Below are 15,686 nucleotides of genomic sequence, written 5' to 3'. Positions count from 1 at the left end.
ATGAATTAACTAGAGTTGTCACAATTTAGCACTGGGGGTGGGTCATGCCTATATCTGAGTCAGAAATGAAAGTAATTGGTGATCAAGAGCCAGGCTGTTGTGGAAGCATGCTGATGGAATGTGGGAGCACAGAAGGCTACAGTGCACAGGGTACAGTGCACCAGGCAGTCACTTGGACAAAGGTGGCTGTTTTCTCTACTCTTCCTGAAAGAGGGGATCAGATTCTGAAGTACCTTAACTCTAGGTTACCATTTCCCAAGGGATTGAGGGAAAATAAAATCTTTGTCTCACAGTATCCAGTACACTGTGAAGGGACCTCTCTATCTGAAACATAGCATACAGCAGAAAGAGGAGAGAACTAAAGGAATAGAGAGGCACACATCAGAGTGGTTGGTAGCACAGATCTTTTGGTCTGGATCTTAGGACTCGGATAAAGTCCCTACTGGGGATTTGAACTAGATGCAGTAAATTGGAAGGTTGGGGCGGGCTGGTCATCACCTTTGGAAAAAAGCAGTAAGTGAAATCACTTATGACAGAAAACTGATTTACAGTTGGCTGATTCATAGAAACAGCCACCCTGTGTATCTTTAAGTTGGGTTCTCCTGAATTTGGTGAAACCATGAAACCTAGAGGCCGTCCATGCTTGGCCTCTGACCACTGTCCTGGGTGACCTGATTCAGCCCCAGAAATGTTCCCCTACCCAAAAACTGTAACACACATTCCACATTTGGGGTCTGGGGTGTCAGAAAAGCTAAGTCCCATGTCAGCTGACATTGAGATTTCCTCAAAGCATTGCTGGAGAGTCAGGGCAAGACTTTACAAGGTTCTTACTAATCTTTTCTCTCACCTTAGCAGCGTTCAGCAGGATGGGGGAGGGAGGGAGAATACATGGGCTTTGCCTCTCCCAGAAGGACAAGATTTTGCTGGTTCAAGCAAAGTGGTGGAAGCTTCTGAAGTCATGCAGGAAGTTGCTGGGACAGAACGCTGAGGAGTTTTGTATCACTTTGTCTTCCCTGTTGAGCACCATCTGAGCTGTCAAACTTTGCTGCCAAGGGGGCTGAATCAACCTGCAGCACGAAATGAGTGGGGAGGTAGGAAGCTTCTGTGACACAGATTTGCAGCGTGTGTTCCCAAGGTTTCCAGGCTTGAGGAGACTTCATAATTGGTTGAGAACACATAGACTTTTTGGCCAATCAGACTCAGAGTTGAGGTGGGAGATCTGCTCTTCCAGCCCGCCTCTCCTCCTCCAGCTCCCCAGCTCCACTCAAATTCAGCTCCCCTCCCCACCGCCCACCCCCGCCACCCGGTGACTAAGAAGAACTGCTGCAGGCAGGCAAAGCTCCGAGCAGTTATTAAGAGGCTAGAAGGAGACATAAGAGACTTCAGCTGCTGCATTCCAAGCCCTGGGTCTACCTTGGAGACAGGAGAGCACAGACTTACTCTCCACGAAGGGACTTCTGGGTCATGGGGCACAAGACACCCCCACAGCTCGCTGGGAAATGGCAAGTGCTGTGCATGTTGTCCTTGTGCTGCTGGGGCTGGGTGTCTGGGCAGCTTCGTTACTCGGTGGTGGAGGAGTCTGAGCCGGGGACGCTGGTGGGGAATGTTGCTCAGGATCTGGGCTTAAAGATGACAGATCTGTTGAGCCGGCGGCTGCAGTTGGGCTCTGAGGAGAATGGGCGCTATTTTTCCCTGAGCTTGATGAGTGGTGCCCTGGCAGTGAATCAGAAGATTGACCGAGAAAGCCTATGTGGAGCCAGCACCAGCTGCCTGCTGCCAGTGCAGGTGGTGACTGAACACCCCCTGGAGCTAATCCGCGTAGAGGTAGAGATCCTGGATCTCAATGACAACTCTCCTAGCTTTGCTACCCATGAGCGAGAGATGCGCATCTCAGAATCAGCAGCACCTGGGGCACGATTCCCATTGGACAGTGCCCAGGATCCGGATGTAGGCACCAATACCGTGAGCTTTTACACTCTAAGCCCCAATAGCTACTTCTCTCTGAATGTGAAGACCCTAAAAGATGGGAAACCATTCCCAGAGCTGGTGCTAGAGCAGCAGCTGGATCGTGAAGCCCAGACAAGACATCAGCTGGTGCTTACTGCTGTGGATGGGGGGACCCCAGCCCGCTCAGGGACCACCCTTATCTCTGTCATCGTGCTGGACATCAATGATAACGCTCCAACCTTCCAATCCTCAGTTCTACGTGTGGGAATCCCAGAGAATGCACCCATTGGTACTCTGCTGCTCCGCCTCAATGCCACTGATCCAGACGAGGGCACCAACGGCCAACTAGACTATTCTTTTGGAGACCACACATCTGAGGCAGTGAGGAACCTCTTTGGCCTAGACCCTAGCAGTGGGGCAATCCATGTATTGGGTCCCATAGACTTTGAGGAGTCAAGTTTCTATGAAATTCATGCAAGAGCCCGTGACCAGGGACAGCCTGCCATGGAGGGCCACTGTGTGATTCAAGTGGATGTGGGGGATGTCAATGACAATGCTCCAGAAGTGCTATTGGCCTCTTTGGCCAACCCTGTCCTAGAGAGCACACCAGTAGGCACAGTAGTGGGGTTGTTTAATGTGCGAGACCGAGACTCAGGTAGAAATGGTGAAGTGAGCCTTGATATCTCTCCGGACCTGCCATTTCAGATTAAGCCTTCTGAGAACCACTACTCGCTGCTAACCAGCCAGCCTTTGGACCGGGAGGCCACATCCCACTATACCATCGAGCTGCTGGCCAGCGATGCTGGTTCACCTCCCCTGCACAAACATCTCACCATCAGGCTCAACATTTCAGATGTTAATGACAATGCACCCCACTTCAACCAGCAGCTTTACACTGCTTACATCCTAGAAAACCGGCCTCCAGGCTCCCTTCTCTGCACTGTGGCTGCCTCAGATCCAGACACTGGGGATAATGCCCGCCTCACCTACTCCATTGTAGGAAATCAGATTCAGGGAGCCCCAGCCTCCTCTTTCGTGTATGTCAACCCAGAGGATGGACGGGTGTTTGCCCAGCGTACCTTTGACTATGAATTGCTACAGATGCTGCAGATTGTGGTGGGGGTTCGAGACTCCGGCTCTCCCCCATTGCATGCCAACACATCTCTGCATGTGTTTGTCCTGGATGAGAATGATAATGCCCCAGCTGTGCTGCACCCACGGCCAGGCTGGGAACACTCAGTCCCCCAGCGTCTCCCTCGCTCTGCTCCTCCTGGCTCCTTGGTCACCAAGGTGACAGCCGTGGATGCTGATGCAGGCCACAATGCGTGGCTCTCCTACTCACTGTTGCCACAGTCCACAGCCCCAGGACTCTTCCTCGTGTCTACACACACTGGTGAGGTGCGCACAGCCCGGGCCTTACTGGAGGATGACTCTGACACCCAGCAGGTGGTGGTCCTGGTGAGGGACAATGGTGACCCTTCACTCTCCTCCACAGCCACAGTGCTGCTGGTTCTGGAGGATGAGGACCCTGAGGAAATGCCCAAATCCAGTGACTTTCTCAAACACCCTCCTGAGCGTTCAGACCTTACGCTTTACCTCATTGTGGCTCTAGCGACCGTCAGTCTCTTATCCCTAGTCACCTTCACCTTTCTGTCAGCTAAGTGCCTTCAGGGGAACGCAGACAGGGACGGGGGTGGAGGGCAGTGCTGCAGGCGCCAGGACTCACCCTCCCGGGACTTCTATAAGCAGTCCAGCCCCAACCTGCAAGTGAGCTCGGACGGCACGCTCAAGTACATGGAGGTGACGCTGCGGCCCACAGACTCGCAGAGCCACTGCTACAGGACGTGCTTTTCACCGGCCTCGGACGGCAGTGACTTCACTTTTCTAAGACCCCTCAGCGTTCAGCAGCCCACAGCTCTGGCGCTGGAGCCTGACGCCATCCGGTCCCGCTCTAATACACTGCGGGAGCGGAGCCAGGTGAGGGGCTCGGCGCCGCCCCGGGCGACCCCTGGGGGCGGCACTAGAGAAGCCGCCCGTCCTCATAAGGGACTGAACTGGCATCCACTCCTCTCCGGGCGGCTCGGCCGCTGGCTGCGCTCCACCCGATTCTCGGGATCATTGGACCGTTTGCGCGGAACCAGAGGAGTGGCCGATTAAGGGATGGGGCTCCGAGCACCGGGGGTGGTGGCGACTGTGATCGAGGGGAGGTGGGACCGACCCCCACCCCACACTCAGAAAAGGCTGGGGCCCCCGTCGAGCTTCCGGTGAATTTCGGGCGATTTCCGCGGGTGTCGGGGGTCCCGGGAGGAGGCAGTCACAGATCCACCCATGCAGCCAGCCTCCTAGGCGCCGGCTCCCGCACGCTTCGCCGGTCTTGAGGTTTCCTCTTCGATTTCTCCCCAACCCCCAGCATCTGTGACTTCGCTGTTACCCTCCCTTTTCCCGCATCACCCAACCGCGTCTGTCTGCAGGACTTAGGTGTGCGCGCGGGGCTCATGCGTATCCTCCCTGCAGGCCACCCCCACGGCCCACGCACGGTGCACCGGCTCGCCACGCCCCGCCAACACATGCGCGGACGCACGCACACACCCCTCGCACTTGCGCTTACACGAATACCAGCTTTCACTGCCACTCGCTCGCGGCCAGGTTCACAGGCCTGTCCCGGCCCACTCGCAGTTCTCCCTCTGAGACCGTTCCCTCCGCCTGGCTCAGGGGTACTCGTAGCAGATTGTGCGCGCCTTAGTGAGGGTCCCAGATCGCGGCCGCCCAGGACCAGGCGAGGACTCCGGAGCCTCCTCTCACCTCTCCCACCTGGGCCCCGGGCTGGGCTGGGTCGTCTAGGGGCGGCCTGAGCTAGGCGCGGGGCCAGGAGTGCTGGAGCGACTCCGCGCTCAAAGTGTCAGGCGGGCGGGACTCTACGACCCTTGGGCCAGAGATCCGGATGGTCCCGGGGCTCCGTCTCAAGGGTGGCGACCTCTCAACCCAGAAGCCTCCAGCGGGCGGACAGGCAGAGCTGCCCAGTGGCCCGAGGCGCAGGGCTCGGCCTTGGGCGAGTGAGTGCGCCTCTATAGGACAGCAGGCCTGGGACTCCAGTGGCAAGAGCGGCCCCTTCCTCCCGCAGGAAGTGGAAGCCTGGAGCGCCCTGGCTCTCAACGCCCAGAGATACAGGCTTTTGGCGCCGTCGTGATCACAATGTGCCCAGAGATCTAGGGTCAGAGATTTGGAGGTGACCAAGCTATCTGAGACTGTAACAAGTCCTCTCTCCTCTGGCAGATGTAAAGCTGTAGGCTCTGCCGGATGCCAGGGTGCCCTTATGTGTGAGGAAACTACAGTAGTAAAAAACACAAGCTTCCCCAACTCTAGGAGCTTTTATTCAAAATACATCTATGCCTAACTCTGCCCCTAGGGAATCAGAACTGTAGTTTGAAACACCCCCAGGTGATTTTGATAACTGATTGAGAGAAACTTACTATATAACTCTTTTGAGCATCTCATCTCATTCGCTCTTCCCACCATTGCTGTTGGCTAGGTACTAACATGCCTCTCTTATAACAGCTTCAAAAAGGTCAACTGACTTGCTCAAGTTCACAGAGCAAGTAAGAGAGATTCTAACCCCTATCTAACTCCAGAATTTGTGTTTTTAATTTCTTGGCACTTGGAACTTTAAAAGCTTGAGGACAGGATAGGGGAGTTGGCTCTGCTGGGATTTTGCTTCTGCTGGGATGGGGCAAGGGTGGGGTTCCTACCTTTTAGGACCTTACCTGTGGGGAAAGTCTTCTGCGGCTCCTTATTTCTGAGCAGTTCCCACAGCTCAAACTTGGCCAGTTATCCTTACGTAGGTTGAGTTTCCCCTAGCTCCCTTTCCTCCTACCACAATTATTGCATTTCCATGTAGATTCTGCTGTGTCTAAGAATACAGTGGCTGAGGGCTGGCTATCCTTGTGCCCTTCTCCATGGCAGCCCTAGAATGGTGCTGGTGACTCCCGATGTACCTGGAATGCTAGGTTTCTGGGTTCTGCTCATATCACTGCTAGCTGTGGGCCTTAGAGTGAGCCGCTGGCAGTTCTGGAGCTTCCTTCTCCCTGGAGTAATCTGAGATACTCACACTCTGCACTTCTGGGAGCAAGTATGAGTATTAATTACCAGCCCACCCCAGAACCAGTGAGGAGATGGCTCTAGGAGTGCTCCATGAGATTGTGTGATGGGATAACACATCCCCTGGAAAGACCAGAAGGGACTGAGGAATGAAGTGGCTGGCCAGAGCCCCACACCTTCAGCTATGTGAGAGATGGCTACAAAGCAGCCCCTTGGGAGCCCTGGAGACTTAGTTGGCCCTGCTTGGAGGTTATGGGAACTGGATCCCTCCCCCCTGCATCCCTTCCATTTTTCTCCGTCTTAGACAGAGCAGCCTTGTTCTCTTCCCCTTAGTCACAGACCATTGTCTGGCACAGAGTTCCAGGGGTGAGAAGTGTCCCGGGACTTGGATGCTATGCAAATGCCCAATCTGGCATGACTCCCAAATTAATAATGTCTTTAGCTGTGGGAAGAGATCCTTGCGAGCCAAGGACCCGGAGAAGGTGTCCCTGTGAATGTGTCACTGCACAACCTGGCACCAAAAGGGTTACCAGGAGGAGCAGCCATCTTGCTGCAGAGGATGCTTTGTTCGCAGCTGAGGAGTTGAATAAACTCATTCTAGGGCTGGTGGAATTATCATTGAAAAGCCTCCTCTGCCACTTTAGGGGGATTTCTCTGCACCTCTTCCCCCAGTTCCACAGAAGATGCCTTCAGTCCTTGAATTTTGGCTCAGGAGTTCTGACTCTGGGGGCAGGGAGGAAGGGGCCATTTCTTTAGGAAAGGAGTCTGAGCTTGCTCACTGTGATCAGATGAAATGTGATTTATCTCTTGGTTTCTGGTACCTCAGACCTCTGAGACCTGAGGTGTATTTTGTCTTTGGAGATGAGTCCACCCCTGCCCCCTCTTAGCCCGTTTTCTTCTCTGTGCCCGCTCCCCTCCTTCTCTCCTGGCCCATCCCTAGGGGCTCGGGTGACATTCTAATTTCTCACAAGTACTCAGCCCCTCTCCCTCTGTTTTCTCCACAGCAAGCCCCGCCCAACACGGACTGGCGTTTCTCTCAGGCCCAGAGACCCGGCACCAGCGGGTAGGTGACTGATTCTCCAGCCCACCCTCTTCTCTGCGGCATTTTCTCAGGGATGATATGGGAGGAGATGGGGGAGGGCTCAGCATTTGCTACAAATGGCTTCTCCCTCAGTTTGAGATCCCAGGGAGGTCTTGGTGTGTGGGGGGCTGGCACACAGACCCCAGAAGGAAGAGGCGACTGCCCTGACTGTTCAGGAAGCTCAATTCACATGCTTGCTCCTTCCCTCCTCCCCACGACCGGCACCTTTTCCTATCCCCTGAGGGCACTGTGGAACCAAAGGTGGTCTTAAGCTGGTCTCTGGGTGAAAGCGAGGCTTTCTATGCCCATGTACTGCCTAACTCCCTCCTCTGAGTTGAGCTGGGTTCCATTCTGACCTGGGGCTCAGGCAGAAAAACACTGGACCGGAGGAGGCCGTCTGCAGTCAGCACCTCCTCCAGAGCCTCCAGAGCCAAGGCTGATTGGAGCCTGGGGAGAGTGGAGGCAGCACAGCTGGAGGTGGGACTGAGGAAGGACTGGGTGGGGCATGGAGCAGGCCTCCCTCATTTGGCTGCTCCTCCCACTGTCCTCTGCCCCTACTTGTCCTGCCCTCTCTGTCTGTGGGGTCTCTGTGTCTCTGCCCCTTTTTCTTGAGTTTCTGTCTTTGCCACTTTCTCTTACCTCTGGGTCCTTCCCTCAGTCTCTATCTCGCTTTGCAATCTCTGCCTCTCCCTCTCTTCTCCATCTCTGTCTTAGCTTCGGTCTTGATTGCTGCACCTCAGCTTCAGTCCCTTTCATTTGTCTACTTGCATTGATCTGTGCCGCCCACTGTGCCTGCCATGGCATAAGTGCTCAATTAATGTGGAGTGAGTGACTACATAGGACTCTTCGTCTCTTTCTCCTTCTCTATCTCTGCCTCCCTGTCCTTTTCCTGGACCTCTTTTCTGTTTCTCCTTTCACCATTTCCTAGCGCCTTGTGTTCTTCTATCCCCAGCCTCTATGTTTCTCTGTCTGTCACTATTTCTGCTTTCCTGTCTGTTCTCAGCCTCACTGCATCTCTTTCTTTGCCTCTGTCTCTGTATATCTGTCTGTGCCTGTTGTCTTTTTCCGCCTCTTTCTCTGTTACTCTTTATCTCTCTTTTTCTTTTATCTCATCTTTTTCTCTGAGCCTCTGTCTCTTCTCTCATTTTTTTGTGCTTGTGGGCAAGCCAGCACACACAACCCCCCAGCCACCACCCGCCACCACCCCGCTCTCTTCCTTCCCTTCCCCTCACACACTGAGCCTTTGATCGTAGCTCTCCACCACACCCCCTCCCATCCAAGCAGCCCCAGCTGCTTATTTCAATCTGGTATGAATTCCTGCTGAGACAGGAACCCCCTGCGGGCTGAAGGGGAGGGAAACTTCAGCAGAAAGACCTTCAGTTGGTCTGAGCAGAGTGGGATAGGCTGTGGGCCAGGCCTCCCAGTTAGAAGTCAGGAGCCTGGAGGAGTCTCAGAGCCCAGGGAGAGAAGCAGGAGCTTGGGCCACCTTACCCTATCTCCTCAATGGTTGAGTACTTGCTGTCCACATTTGCCAAGTTGCTACAGATGCTGAGCTTCCAAGAATCCCCTCTCCCCATCCTACAACCAACCATACCCTTGTTGCCACAAGGACCCAGGAGCCCTTGGTGTATGGCAGAGATTCCAGCTCCTGGGCATGCATAGTCCTGTCACCCGTTTTAGGAACGCAAAGCGTTTCTTAGAAGCCCCTTAAAAAGCAGCAGATCAAAAGGCTTGGGCTTTTTGCCCTTGGGCTGCCCTTGCCCTTCCTTTGACCCCAGCCATTGTCCTTCTCCCAGCTGGCCTTGCCAACCTTCTCATAAGTTATCCATTAAGCCATTAATGTATTCATTCATTCATTTATTCAACAAATATTTATCGAGCATCTACTATGAGCAGGGCCCTGTGTTAAACATTGGGCTATAAGAGTAAACAAGTAGGCCGGGCGTGGTGGCTCATGCCTGTAATCCCAGCACTTTGGGAGGCCAAGGCGGGTGGATCACGAGGTCAGGAGATCGAGACCATTCTAGCTAACACGGTGAAACCCTGTCTCTACAAAAATTCAAAAAATTAGCCGGGCGTGGTGGCAGGTGCCTGTAGTCTCAGCTACTCAGGAGGCTGAGGCAGGAGAATGGCGTGAACCTGGGAGGTGGAGCTTGCAGTGAGCCGAGATTGTGCCACTGCACTCCAGCCTGGGGGACAGAGCGAGACTCAGTCTCAAAAAAAAAAAAAAAAAAAAAGAGTGAACAAGTAGATGTGATCCCGGAACTCACAGGCTTCCAGGCCAGCAGTGGAGACAGAAAATTTGCAACAAGTAACACTTAAAAAAAAAAAAAAAAAGCCTGGGCACTGTGGCCCACGCCTGTAATCCCAGCACTTTGGGAGGCCAAGGTGGATGGATCACCCCCACAAGCTGGGGGTTTGAGACTAGCCTGGCAGCCAACATGGTGAAACCCCGTCTCTACTAAAAATACAAAAATTAGCCGGGCATGGTGGCAGGCACCTGTAATCCCAGCAATTTGGGAGGCTGAGGCAGGAGGACTGCTTGAACCTGGGAGGCAGAGATTGCAGTGAGCTGAGATCATGAAAAAAAAAAAAATCTAGCTACAAATCATAGTAAGTTCTGAGAGGCAGAGAACAATGTGAGTGTAATAGGGGGAAGATCAGGGAAGGCTTCTAGGAGGAGGTGACATTGAGAAGTTCTAGGCCATTTATGTTCCCTCTACCTACCTCCACCCCAAGCCATACACTGACTTTGAAGCAGAATTCACTGTTGAACCTGGAAGCCCCACCAACTGCCTCTCATGTGTCCTCTGGAATGAGCACCTTACCTCTGCCTCAACTCCCTTTTCATCAGATGAGAGGCTTAGTGTCCTGGAATACATGTGGGAACTCTTGGAAATATGGAGGAGAAGGCGCGGAGCCTCTTTCTCTCTCCTCTCTTTGCTTCCTTAGTTAACTTGTGGGGGACGCAACAAACAATTTTTTTTTTAACGGAGTCTTGCTCTGTTGCCCAAGCTGGAGTGCAGTGGTGCAATCTTAGCTCACTGCAACTTCTGCCTGCCAGGTTCAAGTGATTCTCCTGCTTCAGCCTCCCAAGTAGCTGGGACAGCAGGTGTGCGCCACCACACCCAGCTCATTTTTGTATTTTTAGTAGAGATGGGTTTCGCCATGTCGGCCAGGCTGGTTTCAAACTTCCCGACCTCAACTGATCCACCTGCCTCAGCTTCCCAAAGTGCTAGAATTATAGGCATGAGCCATTGCCCCTGGCCACATTTTTGATTCAGTGGTCAATATGAAATAAGCACTAGGATCTAGTCCAGTAACTTCAACTTCTCTCCTTCATTCATTCAACAAATGGTCAGTGAGCACTTTCTGTTAGCTAGGCAGTGTTTTTGATGTGGGAGGCCCCTGCCCTTAAGGAGTTTACAGTGCATTGAAGGAGACAAATATTGACCAAATAATTACAGAAATAAATGTGAGACTGAAGCTGTCATAGTGCTAGGTAGAATTGTATCTGGTGGTGTGGGCATATAATAGGGATTTGATTTAGGGAGCAGGAGGACATCCTGGAAATGAAGTTGTGCTGAGATCGAAAGACAAATACAAATTAACCAGCTGAAGAAAAGAAGGAAGAGCATTCCAGATGGTCAGGCACACCAGCTTCAAAGCAGGGCTAGTGTTGAGTTCTTCAGTAAACTTAGTTCAAGTTCAAGCCAGCTCTGGGTCACACTGCCTACACAGAAGGAAAAGCATTTCAAATGGGAAAGCCTACGCAAAAGCCCTGTGGTGAGGCCTCCTGGGATCAAGGGAATGGCACGGAGTTTTCTCTTTGCTGGCCTTGGAGTGAGGGGATGAAGACGAGAGGTTCCTTTCATTCAGTCTAACCCTGGTTCCAGTCTTCTGTTGATGCCCTGCCTCACTCCCTCCCCACCATCTTGCCCACTGCCCTCCAGCCTGGTCTGGTCAGACACACCAGCTTCAAAGCAGGGCTAGCGTTGAATTCTTCAGTAAACTTGTTCAAGTTCAAGTCAGCACTGGGTCACACTGCCTAGACAGAAGGAAGAAGACCTGGCCAGGCGCCGTGGCTCATGCCTATAATCCCAGCACTTTGGGAGGCTGAGGTGGGCAGATCACCTGAGCTCAGAAGTTTGAGACCAAACTGGCCAACATGATGAAACCCCGTCTCTACTAAAAATACAAAATATTAGCCAGGAGTGGTGGTGCGCACCTGTAGTCCCAGCTACTCGGGAGGCTGAGGCAGGGGAATCGCTTGAACCCAGGAGGCGGAGGTTGCAGTGAGCCGAGATCACACCACTGCACTCCAGCCTGGATGACAGAGCGAGACTCCATCTCAAAAAAAAAAAAAAAGAAAGAAAGAAAGAAAAGGAAGAGGGAAAGGGAAAAGAATGAAGAAGACTTACATTCTTAAGTCCCTGCTTGGCACATGCTTCTCCTCTCCACCACTATCCCTTCTCAGGTCATCCTTTGGTTATCTGATCCCAATAGCTGTTGTCTCAAGCTCTGAGCCCAACAAACCATTTCCCCCTTCTTAGGCTGTAACCTAGGCCCTGCCCTGCAGCTGTCCCCAGCCTCTGCACAAAGAGTCTCCATTTGGTCCCCATCCTGTTCTCTGATGGCTCCACACTACCATCCCTCCTCCTCTGAGAGACAGTATCCCTGCTGTCTCTCAGTTTGGGCAGTCATTCAACAAACAAATAGCAACTTAATTTTTTTCTGCTTATAAAACAGTACATGCTCATTATAGAAACATGAAAAATAGAAAAAAATTAAAAGGAAAACCACCCATCATTTTACAATCTAGGGAGAACCACTACCAACTACAATTTAATATGGAACATTTCAAATATGTACAAAAGTAGAAAGAATGGTGTCATGAACCTGTATGAGACCACTATCTAGCTTCAACTAATGCCTTATCTTGTTTCACCTATATCCCTACCCTTATCCTCTCCTTGGATTTTTTTGAAGCAAATCTCAGACATCATGTAATTTCATCTTGGTCTCCACCATCTTTAACAGATGATTTTTTTTCTTGTTTTTCTTTCTTTCTTTTTTTTTTTTTTCTTGGAGACAGAGTCTCACTCTCTCATCCAGGCTGTGGCGCAATCGGCTCACTGCAGCCTTCGCCTCCCAGGTTCAAGCAATTCTCATGCTTCAGCCTCCCGAGTAGCTAGGATTACAGGTGTGCACCACCACATCCAGCTAATATTTTGTATTTTCAGTAGAAACAGTGTTTCACCATGTTGGCCATGCTGGTCTTGAACTCCTGGCCTCAAGTGACCTACCCTCCTCGGCCTCCCCAAATGTTGGGATTACAGGTGTGAGCCTCCTTGCCCTGCCAGATGATTCTTATATAAGGTCCACATTTTATATTTGACTGAGTGTCTCTTAAGTATCTTAAGCTCTTTTAATGTAAAAGACTTCCCCTCCATCTTCCATTTTTGCAGTTTATTTGTTGAATCCTTACCTTTTCATATGTATCTTTCTAAACTTTTCTTTGTGTAATGAAAGAACATGCACAAGCTTCATTTTAAAAAAATCTCATTTACCTAAATAAATTGTTCACAAACTTGTCACACTTTTATGTGACACTTTATTCACATATCAAGAACTGTTATTCCCAGTCATATGGTACATTTCCTACTAGTTTTTTTAAAATAGCAACTGAGGCCATACTGTCTGTCAGAATTATAGCTTTTTTCTTCTTTGCAGTGTATCATAAGAATTTCCCCATGTCTTTCAGAATTCTTCCCAAGTCATTTGCAGAGTAACTCCTCATATGAATATACATATTATTTTGCAGAATAAGTCCTCATATGAATATACATATTATTTTTCTAATGCTAATGGGCTTTTGCTACATTGGAAAACATACACATTCATTTACTTTTTTTTTTTTTTTTGAGATGGAGTCTCACTCTGTCTCCAGGCTGGAGTGCAGTGGTGCCATCTGGGCTAACTGCAAGCTCTGCCTCCCGGGTTCAAGCGATTCTCCTGCCTCAGCCTCCTGAGTAGCTGGGACTACAGGCACACGCCACCACACCCAGCTAATTTTTGTATTTTTAGTAGATACGGGGTTTCACCATGTTGGCCAGGATGGTCTCGATCTCGAGCTCGTGATCCGCCTGCCTCAGCCTTCCAAAGTGTTGGGATTACAGGCGGGAGCCACCGCACCCAGCCTCATTTACGTTTTAACACAATTAAATTCAGGCTGTTGTCAGGGTGACTTCCTAGATTTCTCAGTTTTTTGAGCATGATGTAGGGAGTATTTTATTATAGCCCAGTCTATGGGATATTCCCTTATACACACACACACACACACACACACACACACACACACACACCCCCCAAACTCAATAGGACAAGAACCATATTCATCATCTCTTAAATTCTAGGTCCTGTCACAGGCCACTGCTTGGAAAATTGTTGACTAAATGTAGCCCATTTCTTCCATTTTTACTTTTCACTATTCCCCAAATCCTGGAAGAGTCCCTTATATCTGCTGCTGGGGCTCCAAGGCCTCCGTGCTGAAGCCCAGTACATTGTTGTGTATAAGATCATAGGCCCTGGAATCATATTAGGCTGGCTTTCAGGTTGCAACTCTACCAGTTCCACCTGTGTGACTCTGGTATAGTCTCTCAACCTCTCTGAGCCCTGTTTTCATCTGCTGAAAAATATAGATAATCATCACACTTACCTGCAGTGTGGTTCTGAGGATAAAACAGACAAACATATTACACAGTCAGCTTAGAATAGGAAGCTCTCAGTAAATGGTTAAAAAAGAGGTCTCTCTCCCTCTGCTCATCTCTTCCCAGCTTCACAGAGTTGGCAGCCCACCCACCTGATTGGCCCTCAATCTTCAACCATTTCCCAGGACTCCTCCTTACACTCCTGACCATCATGGTTCAAGCCCACTTTTCCACTCAGCTTTATTCCCTCAACACCACTGCCCCCCATGACAGGTCATCCTCCTAACCTCTGGCATCTGGTCCCGTTGTCTCCCTGACAACCCCCATGCTCTCCTTCTGCAACCCCTCCCTGCTTCCCTGCTCTCCCTACTTTATTCCCACTAACCCCCTTCACCTGGGGCTGAGACCACCTGGCCTTGACCCTGCACCCTCAGCCAGGCCCACAGAGAGCTCAGTCGGGCTGGAAGTAAGGACCCCAGATATTCAGTTGAGGAATTTAACATTAATACAATAATATAGAATCCACCAGCAGATTTTCATAAATGTTCTGTGTGTTCTTTTATCCTTTTTTTCTTTTTTTTAAATCCAGGATTTCATCAAGGAGCATAGATTGCATTTGGTCGTCATGTCTTTCCTCTCCTTTAATCTGGATCCAGCTCCCAGTCTTTTTATTTTTTTAATGACATGGATATTTTTAAAGAGTCCAGGCCAGTTGTCCTTTAAAATGTCCCCTAACCTGGATTTGCTGGCTATTCTCTGATGGTTAGATTCAGATTACACACCTTGGTAGGAATACTTCCCGCAGCATCACACTGGGACATCACACTGGGACTCATCTAACGTCGGCCTGTCCCAGTGTCAGTGATGCCGAGTTTGTTTGCGTGGTGAAAACGGTGTCCCAGATCTCTCCATTATAAAAATATATTTTTATAAAGACATTTTAAAATATTTGTGATTAATAAGTAATCTGTGAAATAGATTCACAGATTACTTATGCCGCCTTTGAGATAGGCGGCATCCCTTCATGCAATTTTAGTATTCACGGATAATCCTTGCCTGTATGTTTTTACAAAGTGGTGATTTTCTGTCATTCCTTCTACATGTATTTGCTGGTATTCTGAAAATTACCTGGATAATTTCTTCAGATTTAAATTCACTGTCTTTTCCTCTCGGGGAAGCCTGGACTGGCTGAGCTGCCTAACACTGCCTCTCTTTTTTTTTTTTTTTTTGAGAGGGAGTCTTGCTCTGTTGCCAGGCTGGAGTGCAGTGTGTAACCTCCACCTCCTAGGTTCAAGTGATTCTCCTGCCTCAGCCTCTCAAGTAGCTGGGATTACAGGCGTGTGCCACCACACCCGGTTAGTTTTTTTTGTTTTGTTTTGTATTTTAGTTGAGACAGGGTTTCACCATGTTGACCAGGATGGTCTCGATCTCCTGACCTCGTGGTCTGCCCGCCCCTGCCTCTCTTCATACCCTCTGGTAGCCCCTGACACAGCCCATGGCAAGTGTCACAACTGCAATTACTGTACTGTGTAATTATTTAAAATCAGCCTCTCCGTGCCCACCATGAGCACCGTAAAGATGGACAATTTCTATCATATTCACAGCCATAACCCCAATACCTAGCTCTGTGTCTGGTATATAGTAATTCCTCAAGAAATAATTGTTGGAGGGGTGCAGTGACTCACACCTGTAATTCCAGCACTTTGGGAAGCGGAGGCGAGTGGATCACGAGGTCAGGAGTTCGAAAGCAGCCTGGCCAATATGGTGAAACCCCGTCTCTACTAAAAATACAAAAATTCGCTGGGCATGGTGGCGTGCATGCGCCTGTAGTCCCAGCTACTCAAGAGGCTGAG

The 15,686-nt window shown here is 50.5% G+C and overlaps 2 protein-coding genes across 25 annotated transcripts in view; both read left to right on the top strand.

Annotated features, from left to right (window-relative positions):
- RELL2 (RELT like 2) overlaps window positions 1-15,686 on the top strand; it is a 347,299-nt gene that overhangs the window by 191,268 nt on the left and 140,345 nt on the right. The window lies entirely within an intron of this gene.
- The window catches only part of LOC126957240 (protocadherin gamma-C4), a 190,277-nt gene that overhangs the window by 165,156 nt on the left and 9,435 nt on the right, over window positions 1-15,686 (top strand). For 22 of the 24 annotated variants that reach the window (XM_050794896.1, XM_050794901.1, XM_050794900.1 and 19 more), the window contains one exon: window positions 7,047-7,105. In XM_050794896.1, the coding sequence (XP_050650853.1) occupies window positions 7,047-7,105 (59 nt within the window). Of the gene's footprint in view, window positions 1-5; window positions 3,925-7,046; window positions 7,106-15,686 lie in introns of those variants that run through there. The other 2 variants (XM_050794883.1, XM_050794908.1) reach the window with 2 other exon arrangements.

The sequence above is a fragment of the Macaca thibetana genome, chromosome 6 (assembly GCF_024542745.1).
Source record: "Macaca thibetana thibetana isolate TM-01 chromosome 6, ASM2454274v1, whole genome shotgun sequence".
Classification (NCBI taxonomy): Eukaryota; Metazoa; Chordata; class Mammalia; order Primates; family Cercopithecidae; genus Macaca; species Macaca thibetana.
The sequence above is the reverse complement of the archived record's forward strand: the minus strand, read 5'-3'. Positions and strand labels throughout refer to the sequence as shown.